A 16177-nucleotide genomic window follows, 5' to 3' on the forward strand; every position below is an offset into this window, starting at 1 on the left:
GCAATTTTACTGTTTCTTGATGATACTTATTTTATTTTTTCAAATCAAAATTGCTAGAGTTGTTATAACTAGTCACCATCTTGAATTGTCAAGATTGAATACAAGCAAACAGAAATGAGTTACAATAATCTGATTTGGGCATCCTGCTCTCAGTGCTACCCCTGCTAACCTGATACGGCACGCACCTAACAAGGCCACTGCAGGAAGCAGGAGCGATCACCCCCTTCTGCCTGGCCCAATTAGGACAGCATGCTCCTCTAACCGCGGACCTCGCAGGAACAGCAGAGCTTCTGCCAGCCCAATTTTCGCTCATTAACTCTGGGCTACATAACACATGGTTCCCCTGACTGCTACACAGCTCTCTTGTACAACGAGACGTATTCCACCTCATTAGACCCACTTCCCTATTCTCTCAGACACGCTGATCAATCTTGCCCGAGTCCCACTGGGGTAGAACAAGATATGCCGTTTTCTGCATGTCCTATATAACAACTTTGTGATGAATCTCTTTAAAATGCACAGGCTAACAATCCAGCCTCCCAGTTCTCCTATTTGTGCATTTGCTCAGACACACAAGCAGCAGTAGGAAAAGTATTTTCATCTATCTTTTCTTAGCAAGGTTTCAGTCGTGACTTACCTAGTCTCAGGAAAAACTGTAAGAGAGCTGCCTGTCCCTGTCCCAAGTTAACCTATGCCTAGGCAATGCAGAAGATGTGTATCAGTAAGACTGCTACTTACTTTGTGCTCTAGAGCACTCCTTAACCAAGTCAAAGATATCTACACATTTTCTTGATGGGTAGATGTCACTTCTAGTTACAACTGCCATGAGGAATCAAAGAGAAGGGTGGTTACTCCTCACTGGGGAGACAGTCACTCGTGCTTATGTAAAAACATGGTCAAAAAACAGGGTACAATTTTTAAAAGTTAAGAGAAAATAACCTGCCTTACATTTATTCTGCACGGAATCAACTATTAATTAACAAAAGCTGGAGGAACTGGCCAATAGGAAACCCATCAAGTTCAACAAACACAAAATCCTGTACCTGGGAACAAGCCCATGAGCTGGGGCTGACTGGAGAGGTAAGCGTTGCAGAAGAGAACCTGGAAGTTCTGGTGGACAAGTTGAAGGTGAGTCGGCAGTGTGCCACTGCAGTGACGAAGGCTAAGCACAGACTGCACTGCATTAGCAAGAGCAAAACCAGTAGGTCAAGAGAAGGGATTCTGATGGGGTTTGATCAGCCCACAGAAGGGAGAGCTAAGGGAGGAACTAACTGAAGACTACTGCTACCTACCGGGTGCTATAAAGACAACTGAGCCAGATTTTTCTGGTGCAAAGCAAAGAATTCTAGCAATCAGAGGAGTTCATCTTGCAGGGCACTCCTGTCTTGGAAGCTTCTGTTGAGGATTCCAGTGAGAGTATCAGTTGTCCTATAAAATTTAGGAAATAGAAAAGCAAAACCTCACTGGAAGCTTTCCTGTCTTTCATTAACAAAATCTTGTTGGTGATCATCTTTCATTCACATGTTTTGTGTAAAACTGCATGAATCATTCAGCAGACTATTTGCTCCCCTTGGACGTTGCTTTTGTCTCCTTGCATTAGTCCCTCAAGACTACATTTAAATCACATCTGAAGAGCCATTTGTTTAGTTCTGTCCTTGAAGAGCTCATTTTTAAAATCTTTTTCCATTTGTTTTAACAAAAACGCATTACAAAACTTGAGCTGTATCAATTTAGTTTTATGTTTAGAGGTTTCACTTTAATAGTGTTTCTATTCTGTAGATAAGCAGCAGCAGCACAGTGGCGAGGCATTACTACAGCCTGTGTCCTGCTTCCAACGCATCTGAAAACACTTCAGCAGTTTTATAAGAAATATATTTTTCCCAAAATTGCAATTCGCAGGCCAAATTTCTACCCGTAAACTAACTGACAGGCAAGTTGCAAACCAATTAAAAAGAGTTCACAGTGGAAATACTGACAAGTCCTTGACAGCAGCAGTGACCCTAGGACATAGCTTTTCATGGCTGAAAGGACAAAGCAAGCTGTATTCCTGCGCACTCTAGCCATGAATCAGCTCTGCTATCCCAGTCAAAATCCTCATAGTTTACATTTTCCCAGGGAATGAGAAATTCAGTATAAGCTTTTAATGCCATGCACATAGTACACACAAAAAGCCTGCGGTGCCTGGCAAGAAAATAAGTAATGAAACTATGGTAGCCACGAAACTCGTTATGCATGGTAGGTGTTTCCCACTGTACAACAGTAAATTGTTAACAAACATTTACTTGAGAGTAATTTCCATTACAGAGCAGAGATAAGGAAAGCTGTGGTGTTCCTGCTTTGCAGGAACCAGCATTCTACCGCAGCCACGATCAGCTAGATATAAGTCAAAATACCCAAACACGTAAGCAGCGCTCTCTAATATAAGCTAGTATGCAATAAAATATTTATGTTTTGTTTTTATCTTCTGATCACTGCACCCACTTACAATTAAGAATTATGAATTCTTAATGCACATTACTACAAGGGAAAGTGATAAAAAAGAAAACCAAGATCTGTGCCTTGGACCACAACATTTAGCACTTAACAATCCTTTTAACATTGTGTATTTCAAAACACTTCAGAAAAGCTGGTAAATATTATCTACTGCTTTTCACACAAAGAAAAGAAGTAAAGAATAAATTACTTCCCTAAGGTCACGAATCAATAAAAAAGTAAAACAAAAAGCCTCCTGTAGTCTCAAGTCTAAGTCCAGCGCCCTTTCCACTGGGCTTCACTGCTCTCTCCATTCACTAATGTTTGTCAGGACACAGACCCACAATCTCTCAAATCACGACACGTTTTTTCAGCTTAACCTACTGTAGAATATTTTATAAGCAACGCAGGCTGATCTTTACCTTTAAGACTGCACAATGGTAAGCCACACATAGTTCTATTTATCGGCTGACAGCTAAGCATCGAGGCACAAGGATATTCAAAAGATGACATTGTTTTCGTTCAAAACTACCAAAATCTTTGACAGCATAGACAGAAAACTCTCTCTGAGATGTCCTCAGATCTTTAGAGGAGCACGGGACAGATGCATGTAGGGACCAAGTTCAGTGATACAAAAACTAACTGAGCATGGCAACGTCTCTGGATATTTGTGTAAGCAGAGGGGCTACCCACAACCTCAAGCTCTGAGCACACCAAACTAAAGGCCTGGACACATGAAGAATTTATCACATTTACAAACTAAGGTGTAGCACTGTGGTGAGCTAGTTCATGGCAAACAGCTGAAAGCGTGACAGCTCAACAAAAAGGGGTAAATCGTTTTCTTTTTTATGGGGGACTATTCCAGACAAAGTCTCCACACAGTTCAAGGCTATATGCTGCTAAGCCCATACTTTAGCTTTTCCTGTATTGTTCATCTGTTCACACTTGAACGCAGCCACTCAAACCTAGATGAAAGGTCCATAAAACAAGAAAGGAGAATAACAGCACTGAAAAAATTCAGAATCAATATTACTTGAACAAAGAAGGCTTTCACTTTGGAAAAAAAAAAAAAGAAAAGAAAAGAAAAGACAAGACATAAATTCAGTGTGGTGGGAAAGAAGAGAAAAAACACACACAGGAGCCTTGAAAGCAGGACATAAGTGATTACAGAAAAGCCTGCAGAAAGCCTCTCGCATGAGAGCTGCTTTAAAACTGAAGGATATCTGTGTTGTCGTGTCCCAGCAGCCCAAGGAGGGACTGCACAGCGTTGAGCTCCACCAGCAGGTGATACAGGTCAGGCATCGTCGCGATCACATGCATTTCCTGAATGATGTCGTTTAAATCCAGTTCGGACTCCATGAACCTGAGGCAAGATAAAAATGGTTAATAAAAAGGCAAAAAGTACGTCAGCTGTGCTCAATGCACAGCCCTTTTCAAAAAAGAGACCACCACCTTCCAGGAGATCCCAGGTAAGACTTGTCACCCCAGTTGCACATGGCCCCGGCATTTCTGATCCTCTGTGGTCACGTCAATGTCACTGAGTCCAGAACTCCTAGAGACAATCTGTGCCTCATCCTGTCATACTCCTGCCCCGGGAAGCTTAATCATGTAGTAGGATAAGCCTTCCTACTATGTAATTTACATAGAGTAAATAAGTAGATTTGTTCCAGTTGTGTAAATCAGTTCTAGAACTTTAAAAAAAATAAAATAAAATAAAATCAAGAGGTTGTAGCTACGTATGAAAAAAAAAAAAAACCAAACCCTGCAGATAAAATGAATTCTCCAGAGCGATGCACCCTCCCTGCTACCCCATAGTAGTATGTGGGTTGTATTAGTCTGAAGTAAAATCCATAAAAAGAATTTTGGTAAGGGAAAGAACAGCAAACTGGACAAAAAAATAATGGCACTCAAACGTAGGGAGAAATTCATTTAATGTGAATAACAAAACCCCATGAAAGGAGGAAGAAGCTCACTAGAACCGCAGGTGTGGAAACACACAGACCAAGTCTGGCTTTCAGACCCCATCCAGCCGTTTTGCTCACCACAGCATCAGAAAGCTCCACAGTATGAAATTATTTTCTTCCCACAGAGACCACTAACTGCACACGCAAGCACAACACCTTCACGCAAAATGATGGCATGAAATCTTTAATTATTTGGAAAGCAAAACTCACCAATCCAGGATCTCAATCTGATTTGCAGCCCACCCCCCCAAACACCTACCACCCGCCTACCAGTGAGGAAACAGTGCAAAGGAGCCTCCTGAAAAATGACAGCGCGTGGCTGACGACCCTCCGATGCCAAGCTGACTGATGTTGGGAGAGAGTTCGTTAGTGCTCACTTTTGAGAGCCAAGCCACTTACTTAGATACCTAAACCAAAACTAATGAAACCTTATTGAATTTGTGCACTCCCAAAATAAAAACAACATAAACTCCAGGTTTAGTACTGAAGTTTCACAATCTATCATATTAACAGCAGCAAGAATTTAATAAACTAGAACTTTTCTCTTCATTGCTAATTATTCTCTTCATGCTGCCGGCCATATACCGGCCATCACCAGAGTTTCAATAATGCCATTTTTAATTAACAAAGTAGTTAGTTTCAAATAAAATTCAGAGGAACTACAGAGCAATAACTGCTGTTACATCAGCCTTATGTAACTGAAAATGTCTCTATATTCAAGAAATTGATTTAGGGCTGAAACCTAAAGTCAGAGGAAAAAGGGGTAACAGAGAGGGGTCGAGCATAATCTTACTTCTCTGGATTGTCGGGAAACTTGATCCGCAGCTCCTGGTTTTTGTAAGATCTCTTCTCAAAGGTGAGAATCATCTTCTTCACTGAACTTTCATCCAAAGGTTCCTCCTAACCAAATTGGAAAGGGCAGAAAACAGAGCTTAGTATTTGGATGGTTGGAACAATTATCCCGCAAAAGGCAAAAGCGTGAGTACAGCAACACGGTGAGACTGCAGTCGGGCCTAGAACCTTCGGGAACAAACAGCAATCCCTGAAAGTCTCACTGCAGAAAGCTGCCAAAAACCTCATACACCATTGCTATTCATCTATTGATTTATTCCAACTGTGACCTGAGCAAGCTCCCCACAGCAAAACTTTCTAAACCGGATTTTTATAAACCAGGGGTTTACCAATGGAAGGTTCTTTGGAAATAAACCAGAAGAGCTTCCCTACACTTTCTGAAACCGAGTATCAATGACAAAAAACCCCAGCTTTGCAATGGCTCATCTTCCTTGAGCTGTTCTTTCACACCTGCTATTACCTGGCACCATCAGTGTGTACTGAGGCTTTTTGCTTGTGACATATTAGGGTAAACCTGCATTAGCAGCTTACGCCCATGGATGGGTTCTTTTCAGAACTCCATTGTGCTATTTCTTTTTGTAGGTCTACATTTAACTGCCCTGAGTTTACGTTCTTTTGTATTTTCCTCACTTGGATAAGCTTTCACTTCTGTTTTAAAGTCTTTTTCTAAAGCAAAAAAAAAAAGAAAAAAAAAATCAATATTTTACTCTAGTACTTTCTTTTTATTTTTTAAATTCTTCTAAGGTGTATCTCAGTTGACATTACACATTTACTGTACAGCAGTAATATAACTTTAGCTATCGCCCTAATACCCACAAACACGATTGTGTTATTTTCCTTGTTTCATAATTTTAATGCACTTCTTTAATGATATAGATTTTATTGTGAAACCTCTTCCCTCTCCACTATTAAAGACAAGTAAAGAAAAGTTCTCAAAACAAATAATAAACGAGACTACTTCACATCTTAAGCCAGGTTTTGTGTCCCATCTCCTGTTCAGGATTAAATCAACAGTTGCTTCTGGCGTTGAAGATTCTTTGGTTAGTGACTAAACAGCAATCTTGTATGAGAGAGGAAATTTCTATTTCTTCAGCAAACTCCATTACAATAACACCACCAATCCAAGTCTTCCATTATTACTGGATTTCCTACATTCTCAAGCCCAACCTTTTTTAGCACCATCCCATTCAGGTAATCAATACTACAGCACCCAAACCATATTCTTCCTGCAACGGGATTTCAATGCACAAAGATACTGTCACACATGCTGACGTTGCTTCCTTCTATTTTATGTGATTCTTTTCTTTCTCTAACATATATCACTACAATATCTCCATTAGGATCAGCTTTGTATCTTGTATTTAATTTGCACTCAGTATTCAGTGTCCTACAGATCCGCTTCCTTCCATCAAAATTCCTGGTACAAAGTGCATTTTGATGGCACTTACATTAACTTCATTCCAAGACAATAAAAAAGAGATTCTGGTTCTAAAGAAACCCTGGACTCCCAGCCCTTAAAATGCCTGGATGGAAGAACTCCACTTGCCAAAGACGAGGGACTTGTACGCTGCAGGAATCCACAAGATTCTGGCCAGTCAAGAGGACTTTTGGCTATGTCCATTCACCCTCACTGGAGCTCAAATGCTAAAGAAATCCTGCATCATCTTTCCCCTCTATCAGCAACAACTGTAACGGCGGTAGCTCAACATCAAAAAACCGAGGGAGATTTTCAGACACGAATGCTAGCAATGCTGTATACAAAGGACAATGATATTTTACAAACCTACATGTCTCTGCAGTGGTGAATATCACTTGTTTTTTTATCAAACAGGACACATGCAGCAGGAAGCAAATATCTTCTAGATTTATACCAATCCATGTGTCACATTTATAAAGTGATCTTTTCCCTGGCCCTTGGCAGAAAGGCCAATGCTGCATTGGATTTCTGTCTCCAAGGCTTGAAATCATTTACCCTTGACAGCTGCTACCCCCCTCCTCTGACCCAAGACCTTTCTTGTATAGAAGAATGTTTGTTTATTTGCTGCTGCTGCACAGCTACAAAGACGGGGGGAGTGGAAGAAGCTGCATGGCTGGGGGTACCGATGAGAACAACAGAGTTAGGAAACTGCTTAGAATACAGAAACTATTTCCTAAAAATATATTTTAGAAGGTGATTTGGGTATTCGCAGCCTAAAATGGAGATTAGGCTTGAAAGCTTTCCCTTCCCCCTCCCTTTTGCCCCCCCCCTTAAACCTTCCGAGGATATCTTTGAAAAGCCCCATTTGAAATTAATGACTACCCCTGGGGCAGGAAAGTAAAACCATAACCTTAAGCTGTATGAGGCATGTGAAAATCACATTAGTCTCATCATCTACATGGTAAGATGATGAAATCACAGAGAAGTGATTTAGTGTTTGCTTATTTCCCACTGCCTCCCCTTTCCCACAGGCCCCAGTGATTTACTTCCTCCTCTTCCTCTTCTCCATCCCTCTCAATTATCTGAAGAAGTTTCTTCTTCTCATCATCAGTTTCTTCCAGTGCAACAGACTCCTCTTCCCTGTGACGACTGTGCTCTCGTGCACTAGCTTGTTTCCGACGTGCTTTGATTTCTTCTTCCTCTTCATCACGGGGTCTTTTTGTCCCTCTGTTAGGCTAAAGTCAGAGAAATAAGGTGAATGAATACAAGTCTTTTGTGACCCTCGCAAACCAGAACACCAATATTACAAGATGTAAGAATTTCCTCAGTATAAGTTGTTTAAAACATTTACTTACACAACACTTAACAACTCTGAAAACTGAAAAGGAAATTAATTTAGTGAAGTGGAACATAACATGAGTAGATGAATGGCTCTGCCAAGAGCTATGTCAACATCCTACCTTGTTTGATCTATGAACACGATTCACGGGAAAACATCTTCATAGGCAGCAAAGACGAGGATTTCAGAGACAAGAAGTGGCCAAACTGAACTGCTCAGCGGCTGTACAGCTGACCATCTCAAGGATCTGCAATCAGCTAAGTCAGCTGAGACGACCTCATGCTTTACAGATAGAAGACCAATGCGCTCAAGCAGATAGTAGCAAAAGAGAATTTTTTACCCACCTAGTATATGAACATTATATTGAATTCTTCTGTGCATCCTAACTTCACTTGACTTCCCCCATCCTTCTGTCTAAGGTTTGCTGACGCTTGAATGCAGAATCAGAGCCTAATTTAGAGTACGCAGGACAGGACTACTGTTGCTTGTTGCAATTCTGCAGGGGTTTGGCATCAGATTAAGCGGTGCCCATACCTTTATGGTTTGCTTGGAACAACCTATTATTTTATTCCACAATTTCTATTTAATTGTCAAAATTAAAGGTAACTTGCTAGGGACAAGAAAAAGTCCATTAACCCTAATCCCGCATTTTAATTTAGGTAAAAAGGGAAGAAAGCATTTGCAACAGAAGTAAAAATTCTTTCCCTTCAAAAACTACAAGGATATTAAATTTGGTCTCTCACATTTTTTTTGAAGGACAACCAAGCTGGAACAAGAGTACTCCATGCTCTCTAACTACAGGAAAACAAAGCTTAATTCTTTACTATTTAAAAGAAGCCTGTGTGCTAAGAGCAATGAAAACAATAAGAAAAATATTTTTACTTTCTATCAGCTGCTCAAGTTACCTGGTAGATGATTTCGTAACCCCACTAGGTCTAACATTTGTCCAGCCTATTTCACAAAACATTATCTGGCAGGAAGACCCCACTCTTCTGCTGTGTGGGACCCTTTGTCTAAAATCATAACATTCACATCATGCTTTCAGGACCATAAGATAAGGTCTTTTAACTGAGATTTGGGTTCTACTGGGTTTTGATTCAAAGAAAGAAAGGTGCAGAGGGAACACGTGACAGTGTCCTTCTCCTGCCAGGTCCCGCACAAGTGTGGGTGTCAAGGTGGGAATTTCCAGCTCCCCAGCAGGTTGGGAACTTCTGGGCCCCAGAGTGCAATAAATCAGTCAGGCTTATAAGGCAATCCCACCGTGATTCAATTACAGTGCACATGCTGCAGACCAGCTACAACTGCTTCTCTGCACATCCCAGAGAGCATTTAGGTATTTATTTATTTCAATACAAATGAAAAGCTAGCAAATGAAAGCTCTACTCTCAAGAAAACTCTACTTTCAGAAGAGATGTTAAAAAAAAAATAAAAAAAAAAGACCTCCCTGAAAAACACTTGAAGTGTTATTCATAATGAGAGGCAAACTGGACGGCAGACTGACCAAGATCGCATTATGTTTTCAGGTTACCATGTTGTCACCACTTTGAGGAAAATGCAGAATCAAGTTTCCCAGACAACATATTAACACAAATCAAACCTCTAGATGCTTGCTCCCAGCTAGACCTATTCAAACTCGGTTATCTATCTCCTTTCTTCCTATATCTTCTTTGCTGTTTCCATTACCGATGGTACATTCCTGACTTAAAACTCTACTAAAGTGCACCCATGCACTTTTAAAGCAGTTACTCAGCTCATAATTCAAGAGCATTGAAGCAGAAGCATACCTGGAGATGCTTTGGAATGGAAAATTTATTTGCTGGGAGGGTTTTGTGGGTTGCTTTTTTGGGGAAGTTGTTTTTTCTTTTTTTTTTTAAAGCAGATTCCTATTACTTACCTTCTAGGTACATTAAAATATAATTTCACATAGAACCACTTGGAAACAAATGTGTCATTGTCAACAACCAGTAATTCAAACCCTCCTCAAGCAATCAGCAACCCAATAAAGAAAAGAAAAAGAAAAAAGGTGATCTTCTAAATGAAATCATCTAAGGAAAAAACTTCAGTAAATACATATTCCTTATTCAGTGCCCTTAATGTCACACAGGTCTCTGTCCTTCCTATGTCCTTCCACTCACTCCTCAATAATATCTAAGTCACCTTAAACCACCTTTGACAGATTAATGTTACTAACATAGATAGAGAAATTAGTGCCATAAGAAGTCCTGGAATTTACAGCAAAAAGCCCTACAAGATTTGCCTTGGACGTTCCTAATTTAGGGAGTCAGAATCTCATGCCTCACTCTCATTTCTAAACATTAAAAAAAGGAACAAAACCCTCAGTGAGCCTGCAGCTGTAATGAGGGACCAAGGGAGCTGGTGGTTTGTCAGATGCAAAGTAATGTACCATGGGAAGGGACTATATCACCAGAACAAAATCGAAATTAAAACTCCATCACGAAACCAACCCTATTTCCTGTGAGTACACAATCCTTAGTATCAGAATTTACATCCTGTTTCAATCTCAATTATTTTATCCTTTTTTGTATTTATGCATTGTTGGGGGGGGAGGAATCTTCTATAACACATAACAGAAATCATTATGACAAATTATGGAAGTGCCCAGCGTGCAATTATTAATGCTGCCAACATATTGGCAATAGACAGTAATTGAATTCCCGGGCAAACGCTATTAAGCAGGCATTAAGGTTTTTCCTTTTGTTATTGATGTTATGCAAAACCTTACTAAGAATATTGCAGTTTTCCAACCAGCACTATTAAAACTAAGAAATCAAGGCATAAGTGGAACACCTGGGTTTCTGCCCATTTCGCAAGAGATGCACAGTCATGAACAACTGATTTAAGGCAAGCATTAGCTTCCGTTCATTGATTTTCATTTTTGGCTTGCATTTGTATTTTCTACAGGACTGTTACCAACCAACAAGAATTAAGCACGTACATTGTTGCGCTGAGACTGGTGCATTTTGCTAAGCAAATACATATATTGTGTCTAAACACATTTATTTAACTAATTTCATAGCTTCACACACATCTACACAAGTTTTGCCTTCTGGTAGAAAAGGGAAAGTTAATCATTTGATAAATAAAATGTGAGGGTTTTACTCAGTTGTGCTAAGGTGCATTTGGCACGAAGATGGAACTCATTAGAAAATGCACAAGAAAAGCATTTTTAAATTGTTTTGTTACTTAAGCTTAATTTTGTTCCTGTTGAATGCAGTGCATTCACAGTAATTTATTCAGAAGACATTTTCATTTAAATCTAACACTGATATCACCACACAAAAAACAGCGAATACAAAAGGGTTTAAAAAAAAAAAAGCTAACGTTTATAAAATACAATAAAGTAAGCAAAAGCTGGTGTTTGGTAAAGGGAGAATTATCTTTCTGTTTCTCTTCTAGCCTTCAGCTGTACTTGCTTTGGATGTTAACTGACAGATCTACGCTGTTACAGCCTGGGTCCGAGGCTTGGGGTGGCAGACGTCCTCTGGACACACACACCAGACACGGGTCCTCATTCCTGCACGGACATGTAACGTGACGGTGAGAGACAAGATGCCCTAAATCAAAGAACAATGATCCGCCCACCCCCATGCCTGGTCTCCCTCAAAGCAGCGACTGCACATCAATATCAAGTATCCCATAGAATACGAAAACCTATTGTTTAGGCCCCTGATTGCTTCCAGCCTTCTCCAAACATCAGGAAGGTTTAGAAAAGCCTCAGTAATGGAGTTTCATATTACTAAGACATCTGCTTTGTAAGTAACCTTGTTACTGTGAAACTTGGAAATTATTTGTTAGTGAAATCTGAAATAAATCTTCATAAGTGATGCAGCTTCTTTTGTGACCACATCTCAGCCAGCTGCAGCCTGCTCAGAAGAGCCACGGCGGAAAGCTGTGCATTAGCTGTCAATTTAGGACTCATGAAAGCAAGCCCCAAGTCTCCAGAGATATCTTCACTAACTTCTTAATTTTGTTTCCAACATTTGTGATAAACCAGGCTACTATCAATCTTACTTTTCATTGTTTTTTCCTTCCTGAAGCACAACACTTTTAGATGCTGTGAGATCTGAGCATTAAAAACTGGAAGGACTGGTACCAGGAAAACCCAGAAACCTCAGGAAGTCCCGAGAGCTCCAAAATGACAGAAACTGAGCCAAATGAAAGGAAAGATGCTCACTGTACCTACATGGATATGGATTATTACTTTCAGAGAGAATTAACCCTTTTTGTCTTTATTTTTCCACTCTGTGGGGCACCCAAGTCCTCAAGGCAGCTTGCCACTACGAAAAGCATGCAGAGGAGGAAAAGACATAAAAGCAAAATCTGAAGTTTTATCTCCCCATCAGAGCTACCACATAATAATACACTATATATATATATAATATATGTAATGACCAAGAGATGGATGTTTGCATGGAGGGTACAAAGACTGGTTATCCCGTATCTGTTCCTGCAGTTGCTTACTTTACTTCATTCTGAACCAATGCAAAAATAGATGAGAGAAATGATAGACGGTAGAAACTTTACAAAGACCAAGTCTTTTGTGAAGATACACCAAGAACTAGCACATAGTCTTCAGCAGAGACAGCCATCTGTTTGTGTTCCTGTAACATCAGAGAGAGAGCCCAAGGCGACCCCCTCAGCACCTGGGCTAACCGCAGTCTTCAAAGCCCAGTCCTGTGGCCCCCCGCACACCTCCCTCTCTCTCTTCTCCCATCTCTACAGAGGTGACTGAACCCATCAGCACCCCTCAAAAAACAAGCAGGAAATTTGCCTCCTGCAACTGTATCCAGAAAAACAACTATTAAACCTAACAATTCTGAACCTGCAGCTGCCTACCTGAGACCTCTGCAAGCGCAGCAGAAGCCGGTCCTGCTTCAACGGCTCTGCCACAGCTGGGACAGGACCAAACCCTCAGCAGGTTACAAACTGCCCCGAGGAGGAGCACGGCCATCGGGACCGATGCGAGGAGGTGCACAGGGCAGGGATCAGACTTCTACACGTGCTCCAGTTTGGTGGCCAAAGATTACACACCAAAAAGTAAACTAAAGATTCACTTGCAACCTGCACTGACCTGAGATCCATGGCATAGAGCCTGCACTCCCCCGGAGTGGAGCCGAGCACTGCAGCCAGCGGCTGAGACAGTGTCGGCTCCTCGCTTTAACCCGCAGGCAGGACAATAGCTAGCAGGGTAATAAAACCATAAGTTGTCAATAACCTTATCAGCTGAGCTGCCTCTGCCATCAGATGCATCCATTACATTGCAAATTTACACCATACTATCTATACCACCAGTAGGTATAGAAAATTGTGCCTCCGCTGACACACAGGGATCCATCCCACTACAAACTGCCCTCAATCCATTCAAACAATGGGAAGACCGCCCAGCTCAGTGAAGTCAGACCTTATCTCGTTATTTACCACTTCTTTTGTTGTTTGATTTTACTAATATTCCATTAAAAAATTAGCAGTTTGTAATGATCACTCACAGTGGTGAAATCTGCATTTAATGAAAATTAAAATAATCTCCCTGATTCCCTCCCAAGACCATTGAAAGAGATCTCTGAAAAGAACTGGAGTTGGCTTTGTCCCCTTAATTACCCTCCGTAATGGGAGGCCAGGCGCAGAGGATCCGGGCACAGTCTTTCCGGGCAGAACAGCAGCAATATTTAATCATCAGTTTAGACCATCTGCAACTGTTTTGCAGAAACACATAAAGTTTATGGATTCCTGAGCTTTGTATAAACTGCCAGGTGCTGTTTAATTGTATTTTTTGTTGCAAGTGGTTCCTTTTCCCACTCTGACAGACACTTGGTTATGAATTGGTGGCACAGTGCCTGAAATTTTCCATGCCAGCCTTGGCACTGAGGGAGAACATCATCTTGATTAAGCAAGGGCACAGATTAGGCATTTAGAGGAGACAAATTCAAAACAATGTAAGAGAAAAGCAATTATTTTGGGTTGTGCTGAGGGAAGCTGAGAAGACTAACTCATTTGCAGCAAGAGATTAAAATCAGACAGCGGAGGTGCACATCACCCATCATCCAGCCCGCTCGACTGACAGCCGGTGCCACCCCTGCACCAAGGATGGATGAGGAGATCTTGAGCCAGCCCCTTCCTCAGCCCAATGCAGGAAAGCGCCCAAACCCGCGCTCCAGTTAACCTTACAACACCAGACAGAAAACCGGAGCAGGTCAGGAGCTGTTGTACAAGCCACCAAGCCATCCTCCTCTCAGAAGCAGCAGCCCATCAGCTGGGTACAGCAGGCAGCCTGGAGCAACGCTCACTTCGTTTATCTGCCACGCACATGTCAGCGTCCTCTCTGTGGCACAGGCACAACAGTCTGATTATTCTGCATTTTACACATTCAGTGGACAAGAATGTACATTTCTAAAAATGATGCAGGAGGGCACCTGCTTCTCCTGTCTCACAGAGCTGTGGCAGATGCCTGACCCATGCAGGATGGGAGGCAGCAAAACCTGTTGTTTCCAACTTTTGTTTCTATCTTTCAGTCAGAAGTGCCCTCACAGAAGAGAATCTCATTTTCTCAGAACCAGAGCTATTTATCCACCTTCTTCTCCTCCACCTCTTTCACCTGTATTCATCGTTTTACCTAATTCTGGAAGCCTGAATACAGTGACACTGAAATCCAACGCTTACTCTGAAGCATTACCTCATCTACTGACACAGGAACCATCTGTATTCGGGTGAGAGACCAGACGAGCACAGAGCCAGGAGAATACCTTCAGGAGCAATTTCAGTAGTTGTTTTAAAGCTGCAGAATGTTTTCTCCCACAGCTAAGAATAATTTCATCAGCAAGAGAAGAAATTAAAATTGTAACACCCAGCAGCTAAGCAGCATTTCTTTACCTCTAGCCTCATTGCAGTATAGAAAGCTTATCCAAGAGAATGCTGTGCAGAAATCAAAAGGATCAAAGCGAAGTGCATATGCACTTTCCTCCACAGCAGAAGGAAATCCTGCAGACTTCACATTTTCAGAGCAAGAGAAAAACCAACAAACAAAACCCCAAACTAGAGCCTGGTTAAAAAATTACAACAAACGTTTACCTTTCTGTACCTTAGATGTAAATTGCATCACAGAACAAGTAAAGGACAGTATCATTAACCGTAACTGAGGTGGAGAGGACCAGAGAATTAAAGGAACATGAGAAATGGTCATTCTAATTTGATACTGAAAAAAACTTTGGGGAAAGTGGTAGATAGAGAAATACAAAAGTAAAACAGATCTCAGAACAGCAGGACTACGTAGTCAGCACCACACAAACGGATGAAGTAGGAAGGACGTTAGAGACAGAGCAATCCACAGAAGAAAACGTCCTGGAGCTGAATCAAGTTGGAATCTAGTGGAGTTCTCAAAGAAAGACTATTCTTTCAGACACACTACAGAGTATTTTAATACCGCTGGGAAAAGAAGATGGGAAATTTCTCAAACCCAAAGGTAATTTTTCCTCTTTCCCTGTGCATCTCAAAATAACATATTCTGAATGTACAGACATGTCCTGAGCAGTAGGATGGTCTTCTCACCTCTGAACACGTGTAGTGCCTCCAGACTAATGCATACCAGAATAGCACATAGGAAGGAGCTCCACACAGAATCCTGTGTTCTGAATTAAGCTGTAGCGAGTCACATAACTCCCCTACTAAATTACTTACAACATAGATAATGTCTTAGGGTGCTTTTGTAACCTACTGATTCAGCAGAGAAAGGCCACTGCCGCAGTTTGTCTAAGAATTAAAGTACAAGGCAACACTATCCTGTGCACAAATCACAGAGAAGTATCAAAACATTGTTGCAAATCAGTGCTGTCATTCCCCAATTCACATGGGAACATGCAAAATCCACTCTCATCACAATAAATATGTGATTTACCATATCTGCTTATAAATTGACCTCCAAACAACGAATAACAATCACATGCTGAGGGAAGAGATGCTCGCAAGATAAAAGGAAACTTTTATAAGAAGGAAAACGTTTTCAAAAGACTTTGGTAAAAATCAAATCCAATGGGTTTTGAAGTAAAACAGGTAGAAAAAAAAGAACGAGAACGCAAGCCATGAAACAAGCACAGGCTTTACTTCAGGAACAGGCGCACA

The 16177-nt window shown here is 41.1% G+C and overlaps 1 protein-coding gene across 2 annotated transcripts in view; it reads right to left on the minus strand.

Moving 5' to 3' along the window:
- The window catches only part of CTNNBL1 (catenin beta like 1), a 56189-nt gene that overhangs the window by 39516 nt on the left and 496 nt on the right, over positions 1–16177 (minus strand). For both annotated transcript variants that reach the window (XM_074605240.1, XM_074605239.1), the window contains exons 2-4: positions 7752–7940; positions 5230–5336; positions 3694–3835 (exon numbers count right to left, since the gene is read on the minus strand). In XM_074605240.1, coding sequence (XP_074461341.1) covers positions 3694–3835; positions 5230–5336; positions 7752–7940 — 438 coding nt within the window. The remainder of the gene's footprint in view (positions 1–3693; positions 3836–5229; positions 5337–7751; positions 7941–16177) is intronic.

This window comes from Larus michahellis, chromosome 12 (assembly GCF_964199755.1).
Source record: "Larus michahellis chromosome 12, bLarMic1.1, whole genome shotgun sequence".
NCBI lineage: Eukaryota > Metazoa > Chordata > Aves > Charadriiformes > Laridae > Larus > Larus michahellis.